This window comes from Tamandua tetradactyla, chromosome 18 (genome assembly GCF_023851605.1).
Source record: "Tamandua tetradactyla isolate mTamTet1 chromosome 18, mTamTet1.pri, whole genome shotgun sequence".
NCBI lineage: Eukaryota > Metazoa > Chordata > Mammalia > Pilosa > Myrmecophagidae > Tamandua > Tamandua tetradactyla.
In genome coordinates, this window is record NC_135344.1 from 27,877,913 (window position 1) to 27,899,658 (window position 21,746).

The 21,746-nt window shown below is 39.1% G+C and overlaps 1 protein-coding gene across 3 annotated transcripts in view; it reads right to left on the reverse strand.

Moving 5' to 3' along the window:
* Positions 1-2,300: 2,300 nt before the first annotated feature.
* DYNAP (dynactin associated protein) overlaps positions 2,301-21,746 on the reverse strand; it is a 70,795-nt gene continuing 51,349 nt past the window's right edge. For all 3 annotated transcript variants that reach the window (XM_077135425.1, XM_077135424.1, XM_077135426.1), the window contains 4 exons: positions 14,150-14,247; positions 13,750-13,881; positions 8,985-9,149; positions 2,301-5,810 (listed from right to left, as the gene is read on the reverse strand). In XM_077135425.1, coding sequence (XP_076991540.1) covers positions 3,129-5,810; positions 8,985-9,149; positions 13,750-13,806 — 2,904 coding nt within the window. In that variant the 5' untranslated portion in view covers positions 13,807-13,881; positions 14,150-14,247 and the 3' untranslated portion in view covers positions 2,301-3,128. The remainder of the gene's footprint in view (positions 5,811-8,984; positions 9,150-13,749; positions 13,882-14,149; positions 14,248-21,746) is intronic.

Here is a 21,746-nt window from a genome sequence, read left to right on the forward strand (position 1 = left end):
GTACCTGTAGTGTCTATTGTAAAGATTGCTGTAACAACTATTTAAACTTATTTCCCAACATTCCCCATCATTCACTCTGGTTTCTAGTTAGAAAGTGACCCTCAAACCCTGACTTCTCTGCTTATATAGAAAGTTTCTTCCTCTTAGCAAGCACTCATGTGCACACACAGGCATTACCCATCTTTCTTAAGGTCAGCATGAGTGACCTATCTGCCAACACTCTGATCTTTCTAGCCAGAAATCATCTTACAATCTCCTAGATCCCCATAGTAGTCCATTTGGGATTATTATGTTTTATGGTGAGATCACTCTTGATTAGATACAATTGTTATTACCAGCACAGGACCCCACTTGGAGTGGCTGTGTCCTCTCGGGGCCTGGCATAATAAAGAACACTGGAGATGGCCCTAGGATATTTTTATTAATGCCATTGATCATTCTGTATCATGATTGGGAATAAGTTATTCATATCTTCTACTGAACTAAAAACAGTACATTTTGAACAAAGCTAATAAAACTATAAAAAACTCCTTCTCCATTGCCATATTTCACCATCTTCTATGAGCTTCTGAGGCTATTATTCCCTACACGTAATAACCCTGAGTCCTAGAAAATCAGAAGAACACTATCAAGAGAGCTCAATGTCTCCCTTACAGGTCTTACCCTTTCTCAGGCTTATGAGTAACTGGAGAATTATAATATGCAGAATACATCAATTGGCATTTGAAAACTTCCAGATGGGTCTGAGTTGATTATGCACCAAATGTATTGCTTTTTTCCCCAGACTAGGATCAGTACAAGGTAAGATGAATTTTGTAAAAAACATATGAAATCAAACCTTTTATTGTAGAAATTGTGGAAGCAAAATATTGTAGAAAGTAAAAGGAAGTACAGATTATTGTCCAATATAAGAGATAAATAAAATATGAAATATATATATTATCACTTAAGACTAGAGGGACTTATGTCTTTCTCCCCTCACCCCAGATCCAATCCATCTGACCTTCCCCCTGATCCTTGAATATGCAAAACCTTGCGGATTTCAAACTCGCTTCCCTTTACCTGGGACACTTTGACTCCAGATTTCCATATAGCTGACTGGCTCCTTCCTTTTGGCTCTTAGCTCAATGTCATCTCAATAACCACTCCATCTAAGGCACAAGGTAATTTTACTTCCTCCCAGGGACGTTTGTCAATGTCTGTGGACATTTCTGGTTGTCCGCAACATGAATGAAGGTGGTACTGGCATCTAAGTAAGTTGAGGGCAGGGATGCTGCTAAGCATTCTAAAATGCACAGGAGAGATTCCACAACAAAAAGTATATCCAGCCCAAAACGTCAGTAGCATTGAGGTTGAGAAAACTTGATCTAGAGTATCCCTATTTCACCCCCACTATATGCTATCTCACTAAACAGGTTTCTCAATCCTATGAGATTTATTACTATCAGAACTTACCTTGTTTATTCATGCCTTTGCTTATTTATTGACTGCAAGCCAAAAAGAAAGGGCTGAGAGTAATTGTATATGTCAGAGTTCATGATTTTTAAAAACTCAAGTCCTTCCCAGGCAGAGAAAAAGGAACACTTGCAAAAGTTCTCACAGAAACTAATCAAAAGATTAACCCTTCTGTATCTCATATTTCCTCAGCATTCCCTCATAAAGGCCCTACATAAACAATTCTCTCCACATTATAATGGGTTTATCCCTTAACATTGCACACCAACCTTGGAAACATTTTCCTTTTTAAAGAGGACATTTGGAAAGATCATATTTAAAAATCGATAGTCTGAATTTTGTAGGTAGGGAAGAGGTTTCTGGCCTCGGTTAGAATATCATGTACTTAACTGCTCAGCTTATCACTAACCATGTGCAGTGCATTTGGGATGTCAGTAGATTTGGTCCTTTGGGTCATAAGAAGAATTTGCATTCAGTGAGAAAGAAATGTAGAATAAGGCTATCTTCTAGCCTCCCAAATTTGCACTGAGGTCACATCTCATCCTTCCCAAATAAAGAGTTGGAGTCACATAGTGTGGTAGCAACTTCCTTGACATCAAATCATTTGACTTACATCATTGATTTATTTTTTGTAAACTCTACCAGATGGTATTAAATCTTCTGAATGTTCAGGAAATTTATAACTGAACAAAGATAATATTCCTCTTGGTTATGAAAGGGAAGAGACCCTGTGTCATGCACGCCCACTGCATCCTTCCCTCTAGATGGATTTGGGAATGATAAGATAATAAAGACAGCCACTTCCAAGTGGTTTAGCTAGGGATAAAAATTCCAAATAAATACGATAAAGCTGAGAAGAAAATGAAACAGAAGTATTGTACATAGAAAATTCTGTAGCTGTGAATATTTATGAGAATGGAAAAGGTATTGGGGCTTATGGGGGGAGCAGAAACTGATCTTAAAATAACATGTAAAAACATTACAAGATGGAAAATACAAATACAAAGTCAAATGTTTCAAAATCCCTTATAGTCATGCCTGATATATAGCTGTTCATTAATAATTACTGTTGCCTTCTCCTTTCCACCTTAACTCCTCTTCCAATGAAGAACAGTGATCTGGAGTCTTCACTTGGTAATAGGTACCCTAATGTACATATTAAGAACCTATGTGCCCTAATATATGAAAACTTCAAGCATTCAGAATATAATCAAATAAGCTATTAAAAGGCAGAAAATACATCTTGTGATTTTTACATCTTTAAATACATCTTAGAATTATTCAACCTAAACAAAAATGAGCTAAAATGTTTTATAAATGCTGATGTTTAAAAAGTTAAATGCTCTTGTTTTAAAAGATCATAACTTAATAATTATATTTCATTTAATGAATATATAGTTCTATTAGATTAAAGTGCTAACAATGGCATTTGTGGTTGCAGGTTCAGATGAAGGTGTGGAGATTATAGAATGCTTAAGGAAAGTGATGACCATTGTTATTATAGGTTCAGGAGAAGTTGTAGGTTAAGTAGAAGTGGTAGTAGTTGTAAGTTTAGTTGAAAATGTGACAGAGATGGAGATGGTTTCAATTGGCAGCTGCGATTAAGTAGTAACAGTATTTGTTGCTTAAACAGTGTTTGTAGTGTTGCAGATTCTGTAATGGTAGGAGTAGTATTAAAAAGTGGTAAAAACAGCTATGGTCGTAAGTGGAGTTGCAGTGGTAGAGGCTGTAGGTTCAATTGAAGTGGTGGTGGCAGATATTGTGGTCGTAGGTTCTGTTGGACTGGTGGTAGCAGTTGTGGTCGTGGGTTCTGTTGGAGTGGTGGTGGTGGCTGTTGTGGTCATGGGTTCCATTGGACTGGTGGTGGCGGCTGTTGTGGTCACAGGTTCTGCTGGAGTGGTGGTGGTGACAGTTGTGGTCGTGGGTTCCACTGGAGCAGTGGTGGTGACGGTTGTTGTGGTTGTGGGTTCCGTTGGAGTGGTGGCAGCTGTTGTAGTCATGGGTTCCATTGAAGTGGTGGTGGTGGTGGCTGCTGTAGTTGTGGGTTCTGTTGGAGTGGTGGTGGTGGCGGAGGTAGTGGTTATGGGTTCCACTGGAGTGGTAGTGGTGGCAGTTGTTGTGGTCATGGGTTCCATTGGAGTGGTGGTGGTGGCAGCTGTTGTGGCTGTGGGTTCTGTTGGACTGGTGGTGGTGGCTGTTGTGGTCATGGGTTCAGTTGGCATGGGGGTGGTGGCTGCTGTGGTCACGGGTTCTGTTGGAGTGGTGGTGGTGGTGGCTGTTGTGGTTGTGGGTTCCATTGGAGTGGTGGTGGCTGTTGTAGTCGTGGGCTCCATTGGTGTGGTGGTGGTGGCTGTTGTGGTCATGGGTTCTGTTGGAGTGGTGGTGGTGGTGGCTGTTGTGGTTGTGGGTTCCATTGTAGTGGTGGCAGCTGTTGTAGTCATGGGTTCCGTTGGAGTGGTGGTGGTGGTGGCTGTTGTGGTTGTGGGTTCCATTGGAGTGGTGGTGGTAGCAGTTGTTGTAGTTGTGGGTTCTGTTGGAGTGGTGGTGGTGGTGGCTACTGTGGTCACAGGTTCTGTTGGAGTGGTGGTGGTAGCCGTTGTAGTCATGGGTTCCATTGGAGAGGTGGTGGTGGCTGCTGTGGTCACAGGTTCTGTTGGAGTGGTGGTGGCGGCTGTTGTAGTCATTGGTTCTGTTGGAGTGGTGGTGGCGGTGGCTGTTGTGGTCGTGGGTTCCATTGGAGTGGTGGCGGCTGTTGTAGTCATTGGTTCCATTGGAGTGGTGATGGTGGTGGCTGTTGTGGTCGTAGGTTCCATTGGAGTGGTGGTGGTGGCAGTTGTTGTAGTTGTGGGTTCTGTTGGAGTGGTGGTGGTGGTGGCTACTGTGGTCGTGGGTTCCATTGTAGTGGTGGCAGCTGTTGTAGTCATAGGTTCCGTTGGAGTGGTTGTGGTGGTGGCTGTTGTGGTCGTGGGTTCCATTGGAGTGGTGGTGGTGGCAGTTGTTGTAGTTGTGGGTTCTGTTGGAGTGGTGGTAGTGGTGGCTACTGTGGTCACAGGTTCTGTTGGAGTGGTGGTGGTAGCCGTTGTGGTCATGGGTTCCATTGGAGAGGTGGTGGTGGCTGCTGTGGTCACGGGTTCTGTTGGAGTGATTGTGGTGGTGGCCGTTGTGGTCGTGGGTTCCATTGGAGTGGTGGCGGCTGTTGTAGTCATGGGTTCCGTTGGAGTCGTGGTGGTGGTGGCTGTTGTGGTTGTGGGTTCTGTTGGAGTGGTGGTGGTGGTGGCTGTTGTGGTCGTGGGTTCTGTTGGAGTGGTGGCGGCTGTTGTAGTCATGGGTTCTGTTGGAGTCGTGGTGGTGGTGGCTGTTGTGGTTGTGGGTTCCGTTGGAGTGGTTGTGGTGGTGGCTGTTGTGGTCGTGGGTTCTGTTGGAGTGGTGGTGGTGGCGGCTACTGTGGTCACAGGTTCTGTTGGAGTGGTGGTGGTAGCCATTGTGGTCATGGGTTCCGTTGGAGTGGTGGTGGTGGCTGTTGTGGTCACGGGTTCTGTTGGAGTGGTTGTGGTGGTGGCTGTTGTGGTCGTTGGTTCCATTGGAGTGGTGGTGGTGGCAGTTGTTGTAGTTGTGGGTTCTGTTAGAGTAGTGGTGGTGGCTGCTGTGGTCACGGGTTCTGTTGGAGTGGTGGTGGTGGCTGTTGTGGTCATGGGTTCCATTGGAGTGGTGGTGGCTGTTGTAGTCATGGGTTCCATTGGAGTGGCAGTGGTGGTGGTGGCTGTTGTGGTTGTGGGTTCCATTGGAGTGGTGGTGGTGGCAGTTGTAGTTGTGGGTTCTGTTGGAGTGGTGGTGGTGGTGGCTATTGTGGTCACAGGTTCTGTTGGAGTGGTGGTGGTAGCTGTTGTGGTCATGGGTTCCGTTGGAGTGGTGGTGGTGGCTGCTGTGGTCGTGGGTTCCATTGTAGTGGTGGCGGCTGTTGTAGTCATGGGTTCCGCTGGAGTGGTGGTAGTGGCTGCTGTGGTCACGGGTTCTGTTGGAGTGGTGGTGGCAGCTGTTGTGGTCATGGGTTCCGTTGGAATGGTGGCAGCTGTTGTGGTCATGGGTTCAGTTGAATTGGTGGTGGTGGTGACTGTTGTGGTTGTGGGTTCAGTTGAAGTGGTTGTCACTGAAGTAGTGGAAATTGTTCCAGGATTGATAACTATAGATTCCCCATTGTTTTGGGGTATCTGGATAACAATCAAATCCTTATTATTTCCTCTATTATTCACCAAGCACACTATGAGTACTCCAATTGCTGTTGTTATCACACAAGCTAAGAGACAAACCAGGAAGACTTTCCACAGAGACCAGTTACTGTAGAAACTTCCTTTTACCTAAGATAATAAAATAAAATAAAATAATAAAATTTAAAAATAGAATAAAAATCAGTCATGAAAAACAATTTAGTACCCGTGTGATTTGTTATCTCTTTTATATCATTTCGTACTTACTGCATCAACATCAGTTGAATTACCATGTGTCTCTGAAGAAGTTTAGACTTAATGTTCAGCTTTTTACCCAGCTATAAATAATTGCACCCTTTACCTAACATTAGAAGAAAGAAAAATCTGCCAATATCTCATCTTTTCCTACTCTTATTTTCCCTTTGGTTTTTCATGTGTGCAGAAGAGCACTTCAGTGATAAATTTTCTTTCACATACCTGATCTTTTACTAGATGTTGCTTTTACCCTAAACTGTTCTACTTCCAAAATCAGTTCCACAAGAATTTTGTCCTTTAACCACCATCTCCTTTCTTCCAGCTTGCTTGCTCAGTGATTCTCAAAATGATCTTCTATAATCTGACCAAAACCTTTAGTCCAGCAGCCCTTTCTTCACTTGCATCCTTCCTCAGCCAGCTTTTATCCCATGGCTCATTATTTCAATAACATCCTTACAGAGTCCCTAAAATTTTTTGTACTTCTTACTTCTCATCACCTCCAAATGACAAAAAAATAATGGTCTGCTTTTTCTGGACCTGTCCTAAGAATCAATATAACATCCTACTGTCCAACTATTTTGGTGACTGCCTGGGACCTAGTGTGACAAGAAGAATCTAGAAAATCCTCCTGAGCACATCACCTCCTTCCCAGCCTTTATACCTTTAAAATTAAACAATTGAAAAAGATTCTAGGAAGCTATCCAGTGATATTCATTTTAATAAGGTTAATCAAAGGTCTAATGTATTTTCTCACCAAAACTTATCATAGATTGTGTTATTTATCAGCATGGCTTACAATAATATCAAATGGAATCTGAGATTAGAAAACCTGTGTGGAAATCTAGACTCTGCCTGGGGAAACTGCTTAACTTAATTTTGAGTCTCTATTTCAAATCTATAGAATGGTGATAAAAAAAATGATTTGTGGCTTACAGGATTACCTTAATGATTAACAACACTGAGTTGCTTTACTGATTCTAAAGTTGTTTTGAAAATATCTGTCTTACTATTCTTAGAAAAGCAATATGGCATAGTGCAAGAGTGCATTCCTTTTACTTGGAGAGAATATTTAAATGTCAGAGCTAAGAAATTTTTATTTCCTTACCTTCTCTGAGCCTCAATTTTCCTTATCTTGGAACATAGAAATGCAAATATCTATCTTATACTATTGTTGGGAATATCAGAAATAATATACATAAAGTCACTGGCCCTCAAAATATTTTGTTTATTTTTATTTTAGATGAAATATAGTAGAAGAATTAAGAGCAAAGTCTTTGGAGTCCAGTAGATTTGGTGGTGAATTTTAGTTCTCCCATTTATTAACTGTATTGACTTTATCTTTCTAAGTCTCAAGTTTCCTTATAAGGATAAGAATACCTACCTAATAATAAAGACAGGGGCATAAGATAAAAGAATGTAAAGGACCTGGTATAGTATCAGGTATGTACAAACTCAATATTCAAACATGAATATTTCATTGTCATCTGGATTAGAGCAAAACCTTGAAGGAATAGAACACAAAACTCATACATTTCAGATGGAATGGAGTAGGCTTTAAGTATTACAAATACGGGCCATGGTATTTGTAGAAGGTCCTGGCCATGTGCAAAGGGTGTCGGCCCCAAGCCAACAGGACAAGAATGAGGGTGCTGGTCACCATGGCTTGGAAAATAAAACCACTAAGATCGGGTTAGTCCAAGAAAAATAACATTTTCTTTAAGTTGACCAAAGGCATTACAAAGGAAGCTAGAGAAAGGAAAGTGGTAAAAAAGCATGTTTTGGGAGCAGTCTATAATATTATATTAAAAAAAAAAAAAGAAACAGGCAAAAAAAAAAGGAAAAGGCAAAGAAAAAAAACATTAAAAAGAGTAGTTTAGTTGGGAAAAAAAAAAGTGCACCTAACCAGACAAAGGAGACCCAAGTCTCTGGCACTTCTAACAAAAACTACGTGAGTTCAGGGGAAATCCCTTAATTTTCCTGTGCCATGTTTTCTGTGGTTGTTAAATGATGGAACAGGAATAAATCAGTTATTCTCATCACTGGCTGCACATTAAATTCACCTGGGAAGCTTTTTGAAACTACTGATGTGTGGGCCCCACCACCAGAGTTTCTGATTTAATAGAGGTGGGTAGAGCCCAGCTATTGGTATTCTTGAACAATCCCCAGATGACATTAATGCACAAACAGGGTTAAAAACCACCAGACTTGGTGTCATCTAAGACCATTCAATTCTCTAATTGAAATAAATGTTTCATTTTTTTCAAACAGGAAAGAAACTTTTTCTAACTCCACCCTATTGAGCTCTTTCATATTGCCCCAGCAACTGTATAAACAGTTTATACTTTTTATCTGGATTCAAAAAAGTCTCAGACTCTCCCTAGTAAGCCTCAATAGCAAAATTAAACAATGCCGAGTGGGAATTTAAGAGTCAGGGAACTCAACCAAACTGCCAAACAGAATCAGTAATTTATAGTCAAGTTTCTATACTAGGGTTTAAGACTCAGAAATACTGGCATTAGGCAAAGTTAATTGAGCCAACAGGACACAAAGTGAGTAACCACAGAAAGCTGGGTCTGGTTCTACAACTAGTGGAGGAATTCCAGAAAACAAAGCCAGGTTTCTATGTCAAGGCCATATGCACAGAGGTCTGAACCAAGAGAGGTAAAGTGCCACACACAGGTTCAGAGGCTGGAAGGGTGTAAGGAAATAAGGTGATCCCCAATCCTTTGAGGACACTTGAAGTCTCCTATAGGAGTCTAATTAGTGAATTAAACCTTACATTGCCATCATATTTGCTCTCCTACCTCTTCCCCAATCTTACATTTGTACCTACCATTTATATCTTTGGAGACTCATATATGTTCTCTATATATGTGAAAATTTGAGTCCCTAACACAGCCTATGAACTTGCCTCACAGGGACTTATATAGTGCCAAAAACACAGAAAATGCTTTCAATGAATGTAAATTAATTAAATGATTATATTCATTTCCTGGGAAAGAATGAACCAAGCACATCCCCATATAGAGACATCCCAACCTGGGTAAAACCTACTATGCCAAACATTACCTGTTTATTGCATAAATCTGTGTTGGGGCATTCCGAGTGTGCAAGGACTCCTGGACTTACGCAGACCCCAGTTAAGTTGCAGGAGACATCACCAGTTATGTCACTTGAGGGTGGACACCAACTTGTAGAGCTGTGAGCCTCTTGGTCATTTCGGTATGTGAATGGCTACAGAGAGATGGCATAAGTGGATAAGAAGTTATGGTTCTGAATTTCTAAAATAAACTGTTGTTAAATATAAACAAAGCTATGACTTTTAAAAAAATAAATTAAAAAAATGTTTTGTATTATCTTTTAAAGTCAAACCATCTATGCATATATCATTCATTACACGCTGCATTTAACTAATTTTTGTAAGTTACCAATGTTACAGATCAGGAATTTATATCATTCCATCTTCCTCATTATATTACAAATATGTATTAAATATACTCATATTGAAAGCTTCTGCAGGTAAAGCATATATTAGAACACCTCTATAAGGAATAGAATGTTACAGCTGAAAAATTTCTTGCAGCTTATCTGATACAATTTGTTCAGGTCATTTTGGAAATGAAAATATTGAAGCCAAAAGGTTTGAATCAATTTTCCCATAATGACACAATAGCAAGCACTACAGCCCAAACCTTCCCGTGTTAGGACCAGAGTACTTTCCACTATACTACCTCATACTGTATATGCTGTATACATATATATATATACTACATTATCCTATATTATTACACTAATATTCTGAAATGCTAATAGAACATATACTATACTACATATAACTATGAAGATTCTCATACCAAACAACTCCACATAATTTTTACCATGCCTTATTCAGTGGAACTTTTGAGCCCATAATAGGAACATAGAAGAGAAATAATTTGTCAAGTTTTCTTTATGTCTTTGCCGGGTTCTTCTTGGGTACATAGTAATATAAAAACAGTTATCTATAAAAAATAGTTCTACTCTCAAAGGACTTATACACTAATAGAAGGGCAAAAGAGATTTGTGCGTAATTAATAAATATATCAGTTGCAAAATTACGTTGAGAAGAAGTGATACATGTTGAAAATGGGTGAGTCTGGTGGGAAACACTTTGGGGAAGAGGTAGTTTAAAGTCGGGAAAGTTAAAAAATGAAAACAGGAGAGGAGTAGGTTCAGGAATTTATGGTCTTGGGCAAAAGTTCTATTACATCTCAAAAATAATGTAGAATTTATCTGGGACTCTTTATCTTATAGGATGATACTGTTCACTTTCTAGCTGTGAATTAAGAGCATCTTTGGCATTTGTTGCCTGTCTTCAACATAGGATACTAAAATTGCCCATTCATGGATCTGTTGTGAGGATTAATGAATAAACAGCTGCAAAATGCTTACAGCAGTGACTGGCATGGAATACACACACAGTAAATACTATCACTCTCTCTTTAAGTCAACTCCACAGGTGAACTCACTGCCCTCCCCACTATGTGGACATAACTCCCAAGGGTGTAAATCTCCCTGGCAACATGGGACATGACTACCAGAGATGAGCCTGGCCCTGGCATTGTGGGATTGAGAAAGACTTCTTGACCAAAAGGGGGAAAAGAAATGAAACAAAATAAAATTTCCATGGCTGAGAGACTTCACTAGAAAAGAGAGGTCATTTTGGAGGTTATTCTTCTGCAATATATAGAAATTCCTTTTCAGTTTTTGGTGTATTGGAGTAGCTAGAGGGAAATACCTGAACTGTTGAACTGCAATCCAATAGAATTGATTCTTGAAGATAATTGGATAACTAAGGAGCTTTTAAGGTATGACTGTGATTGTGAAACCTGTGACTGACACTCCCTTTACCCAGTGTATGAACAGATGAGTAAGAAAAAAAAAAGGCAAAAAGTAAACAAATAATAGGGGGGAAGAGGGAGATATGGGATGTTTTGGGTGTTCCTTTTTATTTTTGTTCTTTTTTTGAGTTATGAAAATGTTCAAAAATCAATTGTGATGACCAGTGCACAGCTATATGATGATACATGAACCACTGATTGTACAATATGGATGATTATATGGTATGTGAATATATACATCTCAATAAAATTTCTTGTAAAAAAAGAAAAAATACTATCATTATTGTTAGTGGTAGCACTAGTATTTGTAATTCTATTACTGCTACTAATTCTTTTTGACCATGTTGATTTAAAAACCCATTTAAAAATCCATTACTGGGTGGTACAGTGGTGGCTCAGTGGCACAATTCTCGCCTGCCATGCAGAGACCTGGGTTCAATTCCCAGTGCCTGCTCATGCAAAAAAAAAAAAAAAAAAAAAAAAATTACTACACAGCTATGGAAATTGCTGTCCAACCAATCAATGAGTTCCATTAGAGCTGTCAAAGTAGAACTTCATGTAGTCATTAGCCCATTAGAGACTAACATTAGAAATACAATATATATATATATATATATATATATAATTACCCATATATATATATATGATGGTCATGAAATACAGATAACATAGAACACCTTTGTCAGTAGCAATGAACTAAGTTAGTTTTTCTGTAAGTATAATAACAAAGAAATAAAGATAGCTCTATATCTTATCACATAAGATTAAACAAAATCCCACTGTTATTCACTAGGCAAATTTGAAAAAAAAATTGTATCTACCTTTATTAACACCTTTGCTTATTTTCCTAAGTGTTGATACCATTGTTTTAGTAATTATTCAATTGTCCTGTGGCTGATGAACTTGGACATTTTAATGCATTTTGTATACAAAGTAAAACTCACTCGCCAGGCTGGTTTTCCAGAATCTTCTGCCCCTGTTAAAATCCCAGCCCTTTCGAGATGGAAGATGATAGGTGGTTTCTACAATAAGGGTGGAGAACCTGTGACCTAGACTCAGCTTTGGTGTAATATTGCAGTCCAACTAACAATTTCTACTGTATTAGATTGTTCTGACTGTCATAATACAGGTGGCATCTCTATACAAAAGTGGAGTAGCTGGAGAGCTGTGAATAAGGTTTAATCCGATAATCATCATGAGCTAATAATGGCCAGAGGCAACTGAACTGCTTTAGCTATATTTACCAAAGAAAGTTCTATGGGCTTTGTTCCTAACTTTATAAGGATTAGCTTAAGAGCGCATGAATTCCTAAGAGAAAAACAAATGTATCAAAATTTATTTTTTCTTTATTCATAAGCTTGAAATAATTTGTAAATTTCATTATTGAATGTGATCTTCAGAGAAAAGTAGTTTATAACCATACCTAAATATCCATAATAAAATGAAATATTCAGTCATCTGTCCGGATATATGCTATAAAAACTATTTAAGATAATACTGACAAATATCTTCAAGTTTGTCATTATCTAGAAAAGCTATCAAGATGATGACTACATGGCTGAAAGGATTTTTTAAAATCTGAGCATTCGGGCAACCTGAAAATCCAATCAGGGAGCAAGAAAGAGAACATCTTCAGGCAAGACCTTTATTTCATGTTCTAAAAGTACAAACCCTTTCCTTTTGATGAACCAGGAATTCTCTGTGCATTTCTTTCATAGCTAACAATTGTTGAGCAACAAGAATTTCATTTTGGTTTATCTCCTAAGTGATTAATATAACTTCTTGACAACTCCAAATTGCAAAGGCAGATATTTGTTCACGTGCTTTCCATTTATTCTTCAGGCTGTGAATTTTAATTTTCAGCACATTCCCTCAATTGTTCTGATATAAAAAATTATCTGGTCAGGTATAACCAGATATTTAAAAAGCACCTATAATAACTATACAGGAAAGGATTGATTGTCGGAGTACAAGCATTAGAAATGTAAGAAACCAGTTGTTATTAATCATAAATTACCTGCTCATTGTAAATTTAAGGTTTAACAAATAATTAATGCTTACTGTATGCATTCATGTGTATTACTTAATTGTTAAATGTGAGCAGATTATTGAATGTCTATTCTACTTTCTACAGTTTACTATACAATGACTCTTTGAATAAGATGAAGTTTAATAGTGCAATAAATTTATATTAGAATACAATTTAGAGTATTTTTCTCTCTAGCCTTTTTTCACTGGGGAATCAAAAGGTAAGGTTAATTAGTACATTTTATTCTTGTATAGCTACATTTCAATAAAGAATGGAGTCCTGTGTATCCCAGAGAGGCTAGAAAACTTTATTCGTTGCTCTTGTTTGTGGGTTCTGTTTTTGTGGGTTTTGTTTTGTTTTCAGAATACACATACAATAAAACATCCCTTGTTTATTAAAAAAAGCATTAGAAAAATAGATAAAATTATTGTATTTATATATGAAACTAGGATTTTTTAGAGGATTTCTTTATTAGGCCTAAAAACAATATCCAAGATTAAAATCTGATTTTCTACTTTATTTATAATTCTGAGTTCTGATAGATATAAAAATTATAAATTAAAATGTAGGCATAAGTTATAAAAATATAATTTTATAAGTAAACCAGTGACATCATTGGATGTTTTGTTGGCATTAGGGTGAATATAGAAAGCAAAATGGATTTATTTGTACAACATATGGTCATGGAAACATTTCTAATACTTTATATTGGTAAAGATTTAAAATAATGTCTAAAATATAATATAACAAAATATAACATGAAAAGTTGAAGAAAAATAATTAATGCATGGCTTCTTTTACTTTTAGAGAAGAATGTAAAATTTTGGTTTTACTACATAGTAATAAAGAAATTAGATTGTTTTTTAATGATGAAAATAAGACTGCAATATAGGCAAAATATTAAAATGGAGCAGTAAATACTCACTGGCTGATTTCCAGAGTGTTCAGTCTTCAATACATATTTTCCATGTTTTCTGTCCATTCTTAAGCTTGCACTATTACACGCTTCACTCCAAGAACAGTTTTCAATTTGTTCATTGCCCTTTATATTTGCAACCTGGAGAAATAATTAAAGCGACTGCTGAAAAATCAATTATGATGCATCAGTGCAGGTGTGGATTAAACTAAATAATAAATAATTATTTCCTAAAATGGGATCCACCTTAGAGGAGGAAATGAAGTTTAATTACAAAACGACACAAGAAAACCCATATTGCCTCTGAGGGCTATTGGGACTACCTCCTCAAAAATGCTCCTGAAAGAGAGGAAAAATCCTCTCTGATTTTAGGACCACCCTAAGAAACAATTCTGAGGTAGAAGCTCACTATTTCTTTCTCTCTGCTCAAGCATGATCATCATCTCTCCTTGTGTTGGCACCTATTGCCTTAGGGTCATGTCATCTTTTCGGTCCCTGGATTGGTATCTAGAAGTCAAAACATTTGGTCAGTTTCTCAAGTGATTCACATGCATTTAAAATAGTAAGAACCAAATACCTAGGCAATAATGTCAAATGGGTAATAGAATTTTGAAAATCTTCAGGAAGAGGTATTTTTTGTCAAGAAATTTAGTGTTTCCTAAGTTGAAAAATGATTAACTCTTATTGATTTACTCATTCCACAAGTGAGAGTATTGAGTTTCTATAATATGTCAGGGATTTTTCTAGTATAAAAAGCTCAGTACCGACAAAACAGATCTCTTTGTGTTCAATACTTTGGGATTCTGATTTTTTTTCATGAATTCTATACCATCCTGTAATAAATTTATCCAACACCTTCAGTCTGATTTTTACTGGATCAACTGAAATGCCATATCCTCAAGCCATTGAACATAAAGAACACTGAAAAATTGTCGAAGACTTGAGAAGCTGGGAACAGCTTTGTTTTAAAGAGGAGTTAAACATGATTTTCTCCGGTTAAAACAAAGCCAAGGGCTCCACTGAATAGCCATGGGCTACAAGGGACCTACTGGAGTTGAAAGCGTTAATACTATTGAACATAACCTTCAAATAAACTGATTTATTTGAAAATCAGAATGATATAATTATCAAGTTTTATAAATTTGTATTTTCTCTAAAATAGTACTACAGTTTTACACTGAGGAGAAATTTACTATAATATGTCATTAGGGCAACATAGCCACGGGGTAGATAATGTTGGTTTTGACAGCATTTGTGCATTATTTCAATGGCACAGGGGGTAAAAAGTACTCTGTCACTTCAGGTTCACCCTCATAAATAGTTACAAAACCCTGTCACAAAGTTTGGAAAAAATATTGACAATATTTTTTTATAAATTAGTAGCAGAAAATAAAACAACATATTACTTTGTGACTAAATTTACCAAGTAAACTTCAGGTTTTTCTCTATTTTGCCAAAAAACAATTCTTAAACATGTATTATTAATAATTATTGTGAAAGAATCAAATTTAAAGGTCAACAGAAAAAGCAGAATGCACCTGGATTGTTATAATAAGCTGAGAATATGGGTCTCTCTCACTGCCATATCAGAAGTTCCTGTGAAAGACCTTTGTTCTGGGCAGGATTTATAGTAAAAAATAAATCTGAAAGTCATGTTGGCTGACATGTGGTTGGAGGAACCCTTTGATAGTGGACCATTCTTAAGGAAAAGAACACCCATTTATCAGTCCTCTAAAAGAGAGATGAATTGTACTGTTGTCTCAAAGTCTAGGCCCAAATTTATTTATTTTTAAATCATATCAAATAAATTTTCTTGTCTGAAATTTAACTATGATGTGGTCATATTTATTTGGTCTATTGATAGTCTGAGACCCAGTAGAACAACTTCAGACCTCTGATTTTATGCATTTTAGGGAAAGGAATGATTGCAGTTCATTTTGCTTTGTGTTATCAACAGCTCAGCAAATTAGTCAGATGGAAATTTCAAAGCCTAAGTAAAATTCTGACTTGGAACAAAAATTAATTCAAAAGTATGAACGATCATTGTGAAAAAATATAAACTGAAAAATGAATTTCCAAAGTGTTTTATCGGAATTATCAAGGCATTTAGAAGCAATCATTAAAATAAAAATTAAATCTGAAACATTTTGCAAAAAAAATAGTTATCATAAAACTATCAGGCTGATTTTTATTTTATTACTTACAAACCTATAACAGGTACTTCACCAAATTTTAAATAATTAACAAGTATTTAAGTAATACAATAGCATTATAATAATCAGCCCTGCTTAAAATAGAAACTTCAGGAGGGAAAAAAATGTTTTGACACATATCATTGAATTTGTTCGTATCCAGGCTTCCTAATAACAAGACAGACAAGATGCCTGCTGAATCTCCATTCTTTGCTTATTGAATGTTGGGCTTTTGAGTATAATTTTCAGATTTGTTAAAAATAGTAATGTTTTTGTTTAATCAAATGTAATGTTCTTTTTTATTTATTTAAAGGTTTACAGATGCCCTTCCATATGCCCCTCCCCCGACCATTAGTAACACTTGCATTAGTGTGGTACATTTGTTACAATTCATGAAACAGTATTATTATAACTATACTATTAACTATAGTCCATGGTTTAACTTAGGTTTTACTGTTTAAAAAACTTATTCTAGTAACGTATATATAACCTAAAATTTCCCTTTTTAACCACCTTAAAACATATAATTCAGTGATGTTATGTTCAAAATGCTGTGCTACTATCACCACCATGACCAAAACTTTTCCATCCCTCCAGACAGAAACTCTGTACAATGTGAGCATTAACGCACCATTCCCTACCCCAACAGTGGGCCCTGGTAACCTGTATTCTAGTTTCTTATTCTATGCGTTTGCTCATTCTAAATGAACCTTGAAGACATTATGTTGAGTGAAATAAATCAGAGACAAAAGGACAATTATTGAATGATCTTACTAATAGGAAATAATTAAATTGAAATTCTATTTAGTGAAATTGGAGAAAGAAACCTAGCAGCAAATATATATCAACTTCCACTGAATGAAGGACAACTGTATAGTTATTTCTATTTGACCACAGTGACTGGTAGTTAATAACTTCTCTAGGGGTTGATATTCCATTTTAGAGACCTTCAGTGTCAAAAAATTCTTTCTCCTACTAAGTCAAATCTTCCTCATTCCTTTAGCTGACTTACACTCTGGCCTTGCTTTCTGGAGACACCAAAAAACAAAACAAAAACATAATTTGTCTTCACAATATGGGCTTTTGAGTCTTTATGCACAATTCCAAAATCAAAAACTTTTGAAATTGAAAACTGTTTTGTAAGTTTGCCAGAAACTTATTTAGCAGCGAACTTAAGCCAAACCAATAAAGCTATTTTTGGTCTCTAATCAATTTAGAGTGATTATTCATATGTTCAGTGGCAAAAATATTAACGTATATTACAGATTACTTGCCCAGATTCTTCTGGGATGTTATGTAATATACAGTATGTGTACCATATTACCTTTATAAAATTTTTAAAAACCTGAGTCATCAAACACATCTAACCCAAGTGTTCCATGTAAGGGATTATAGCTTGTAGAAATTTTACAATTTTTTTTCAGGTCAACTCACATGTCCCTCCTTATTTTTATTGCTCTGAGAAATTACTTCATAAAAGAATTCAATTGGTAAACTGACTTTTATGGTTGGCATTATTTTCTAATGTGGATGAGAGAGAGAAAAAGAAAAATTTCAACAATTCTTGAATTGTAGCACAGTGTTGACATTTGGCAGGATCTGACATAAGATCCAGATTTGCGTCCTATTCCTGACTTACAAGAGATGTTTATAGAAGCTCCAGTGGGTGTACCACACTACTCATAAACTAATCCTCAGAACACCTAGAAGAATTAAGGATTATTATCCCTGCTTTCCTGATGAGACACATACTTTCTAGGTGACCTTTTATAAACTCAAGTTAAAATTACAGAATATAGAACCTGAGGCTCCCATTCATTTACTGCCTATAGCCATTTTCTAATTGTTTATTGTGTGCCATACTGTGCCCTAAGAAGACAAGAGAGGAAAGGCAAAAGATAATTCCTAGGTAAAATTCTAAAAAAGATAATTCCTAGGAAGGAGAAATCGTAGAATAAGAAAGCAGCAGAGAAAAACATGGAGGAGCAGAAAGAGGCAAGTCATTGGGAGAAATGATGGCGAGGGGTCTGGGTATAGAACAGGGCTTTAATGAAAATAGAAATAGAGACCACACAATTGTCAAACATTTAGAGATTCTGATGACATATGTGAGGATTCAACAAGGAAATATGGATGTTTACTAACAGCAAGTTGGGGGTGGTGCTGCCATCTGGAATTAGACCTGCCCAAAAGCACAGAGATTACTGGAATTCAGGCTCCAAACAACAGCAAGGACATAATGTCTCTGAAATTAGAGACCTGGCTCATCACACATCCAGGCTGTATTCATGAATCAGACAAACGGACAGAACAAGTGCATCCAAGAGGTTCATAGAGCAGGGGAATCAGGAATCTGCTGTGCAGACCATATCTCTGAGGACAACAGGCCCCTCACTCTGGGAGCTGAGATTCACCAGAGGTACTCCAGACCCCAAAGAAGGACACAAAAAGAATAAGGCAAGGCCCCAGGCTACATTGGGCAATTATAGCAAATAGACTGGCTGCTAGGTCTACAACTCAGAGCAAAGAGGGAGTTGGGCTGGTAGGCTCCAGCATCATAACTGAATTATCACCGCTGGAGCCCTGTGGGGGATTGGAATCTACCCTTAACCAAGAATTCTAGTGGGACACAGTGGCTCAGTGGGGGCATCACAGATCTGCTGAGGGCTGCAGTACAGGCATCTCAGAGTACAGTGTATTTACAGAGTACAGTGTGCTTACAGAGCACAGGCCTCTGTAAGTCAAGAGTTCAAAGTGGGGCTTTGCCAATTTGATCTGCCTCCTTTGGGGTAGAGAGTGGAGTGGAAAAATATGAGGGTATTTAGGGCTGAGGAAGCTCACAGAACTCATATCCTGGTCATGTTTGGATTTGAGACAATGGCAGGAACAGAGGCAAAACAGGGAGAGGCTACAGGTTGTAAGTCATCAATGGATTCAGCTTTGAGACCTGGTGGAGAGGGAACAGCAAGGCAGGGTAATATGGTGAGGCTGAGAATAAACCTATGGAAAAATGTTCAAAATAGGAGGAAAGCAAAGGAAATGATCTTTGAGAGATGAAGATGGGCATAGTTTGGAAGAGGAAAATTCTAATCCCGATCTTAAAGGTTTTGACATATGTGGTTAAATAGATAGGATGAAGGAGCAATTGTAGAATAAGAGAATAGCAGAGAAAAACATGGAGCAGCAGAAAGATGCAAAGCATTTGGGTGTAGAATAGGGCTTTAATGAAAACAGAAAGAAATTAGCCCAAATAGACAAAAAGGGAAGATAATGCCAGGCTGTGGACCTTGAAATATGAATTTAGAAATGATAGGTCAAAACAGTAGTCTTCTGGGCAAGAAAATAACATGAAAATAATGTTTGGAATAACTAAATTTGTAACTACTAGTGTAGTAACACAGAAAATATTCTGTCTCTAAATTCAATTCGATCACAATACTGTCATTCACACTGTTACCTGCCTGTTATGTCCCCTGCCCCGTATTGGATGCTGAAATATGAAAATGACCCCACTATCGCACGAGAGGAGGACAATACAAACTGGCCTCCTAGCTTCCACGTTTTCCTCTCTCCAGTTCATTCTTCACAAGTAGGCAGAATATTCTTTTCAAAACCTCGTTCTGGACTTCTAAAAGACTGAGATGGTGGTGTAAGATGCTCCAGGGTACCATTCCCTCACAGAATATTTGAACAGCTAGAAAAAAGAAAAAAAAAAACTAGCAGAGTCATATTTCTCAAAACTCTGGAAAAAGAGGGCTGAAGTAACCAGGTGAGTGCAAAATCAAGAAAACCCAGCTTCAAAACGGTAGGAAGAGCTTCTGATACCCTTGCTGGCCCCTCCACCTACCCCCCCCCCCCCCCCTCAGAACACTGTGGAGCTGGACTGCATTCCCATCATGGGTTCCTGGTCCTTTTCTGGAGGGAGCAGAGTAACATACTGGGGTGACTGCATATCGGTACCAATCTATCAGGTGGCAGCCTGAAACACTGAACCAGGACCCTCTTCTCTGGCTTACCCTCCAGAACTTGCCCTACAGGCAGAAGCAGCCTGCAGACAGCACAAGAAACAGATCAGAGTGATCCAGAGTAAACAAAGAGGGTTTTAAAACAATAGAGCACCCAGAAGGAGGAAAAAGTCTATAGTATAGTGAGTAGATGGGACATGCAGATTTTTATAAATAGGGGCATTTCTAGGGTTACCAATGAGCAAAACCCAAGATAAGATGTAAAGCTCAGGAAAAACTGAGCAAGCCCTGCAATTCACTTTCACCTCAGGCCCATCTTGATAAGAAGGCTAAACTCTGAAGGAGACTACAGATGCTGTGCCCTGATGTACATAGCAGCATTAATCACAATTGCCAAACTATGGAAGTGACCCAAATGTCCATCAGCTGATGAATGGGTAAACGAATAGGGTATATACATACAGTGGAATGGTATTCAGCCATAAAAAGGAATGAAGTTCTGATACATGCAACAACATGGATGAACCTCGAAGTCTTCATGTTGAGTGAAATAAGCCAGACACAAAAGGACAAATATTGTATACTCCTACTGACATGAAATAATTAGAATAAGCAAATTCATAGAGTCAGAAACTAGAATACTGGACACCAGGGACCTGGGTGGGGATAAGGAATGAGGACTTAATGTGTATTTGGTACAGAGTTTCTGTTTGGGGTGGTGGAAAGTTTTTGTTAATGGATGGTGGTTATGACAGCACAACATTGTGAATGTAATTAATTCTACCAAATTACAAATTTGAATGTGGTTAAAAGGAGAAATTTCAGGTTTTATATATGTTACTAGATTATACTTTTCAAAGACCCATAGGACTGTACAACACAGGGAACCACAGATAGAGTTAGTGGTTTAATTATAATAATAGTCGGTCACCAACTGTAACAAAGGTACCACACTAATGCAAGGCCTTAATAATAGGGAAAACTGCTTTCTCCCCCGGACCGCCGCGCGGCGCACGCGCCCCGCAGCAGCCGAGCCGCCCGACCTCCCTACCCCCTCTCTTTCTCCCCCGGACCGCCGCGCGGCGCACGCGCCCCGCAGCAGCCGAGCCGCCCGACCTCCCTACCCCCTCTCTTTCTCCCCCGGACCGCCGCGCGGCGCCCGCGCCCCGCAGCAGCCGAGCCGCCCGACCTCCCTACCCCCTCTCTTTCTCCCCCGGACCGCCGCGCGGCGCACGCGCCCCGCAGCAGCCGAGCCGCCCGACCTCCCTACCCCCTCTCTTTCTCCCCCGGACCGCCGCGCGGCGCACGCGCCCCGCAGCAGCCGAGCCGCCCGACCTCCCTACCCCCTCTCTTTCTCCCCCGGACCGCCGCGCGGCGCACGCGCCCCGCAGCAGCCGAGCCGCCCGACCTCCCTACCCCCTCTCTTTCTCCCCCGGACCGCCGCGCGGCGCACGCGCCCCGCAGCAGCCGAGCCGCCCGACCTCCCTACCCCCCTCCTCCCCCTCCTGCTCCGGCTGCTCTCCAACCAACACGGTGCCCTCTTTCCCCGCCTTCACCGTGCTCCTCCGCCACCAGCCTCGACAGCCTTGCCGCCCTCACCTTTCCTCCTCCAGAACAACTACTGGGGGAGTGGAGATAATACAGAGCAGCTCCCGGAGCCACGAGGGAGATCAAAGGGACAGCGTACCCCATCCTGGAAAGGCTGACTATCTGGGAGAACCAGCTCCGGTGAGATCACCAAGGGGCACGGGCTTTCCTGGGTGGGACAGCAAGCGACCGGAGTCCCTCCCTTCCACCTTCCCAGGCCAGCTGGTAGAATTGGACAGGCGGTCCTCTTAGGCCGCGGCGG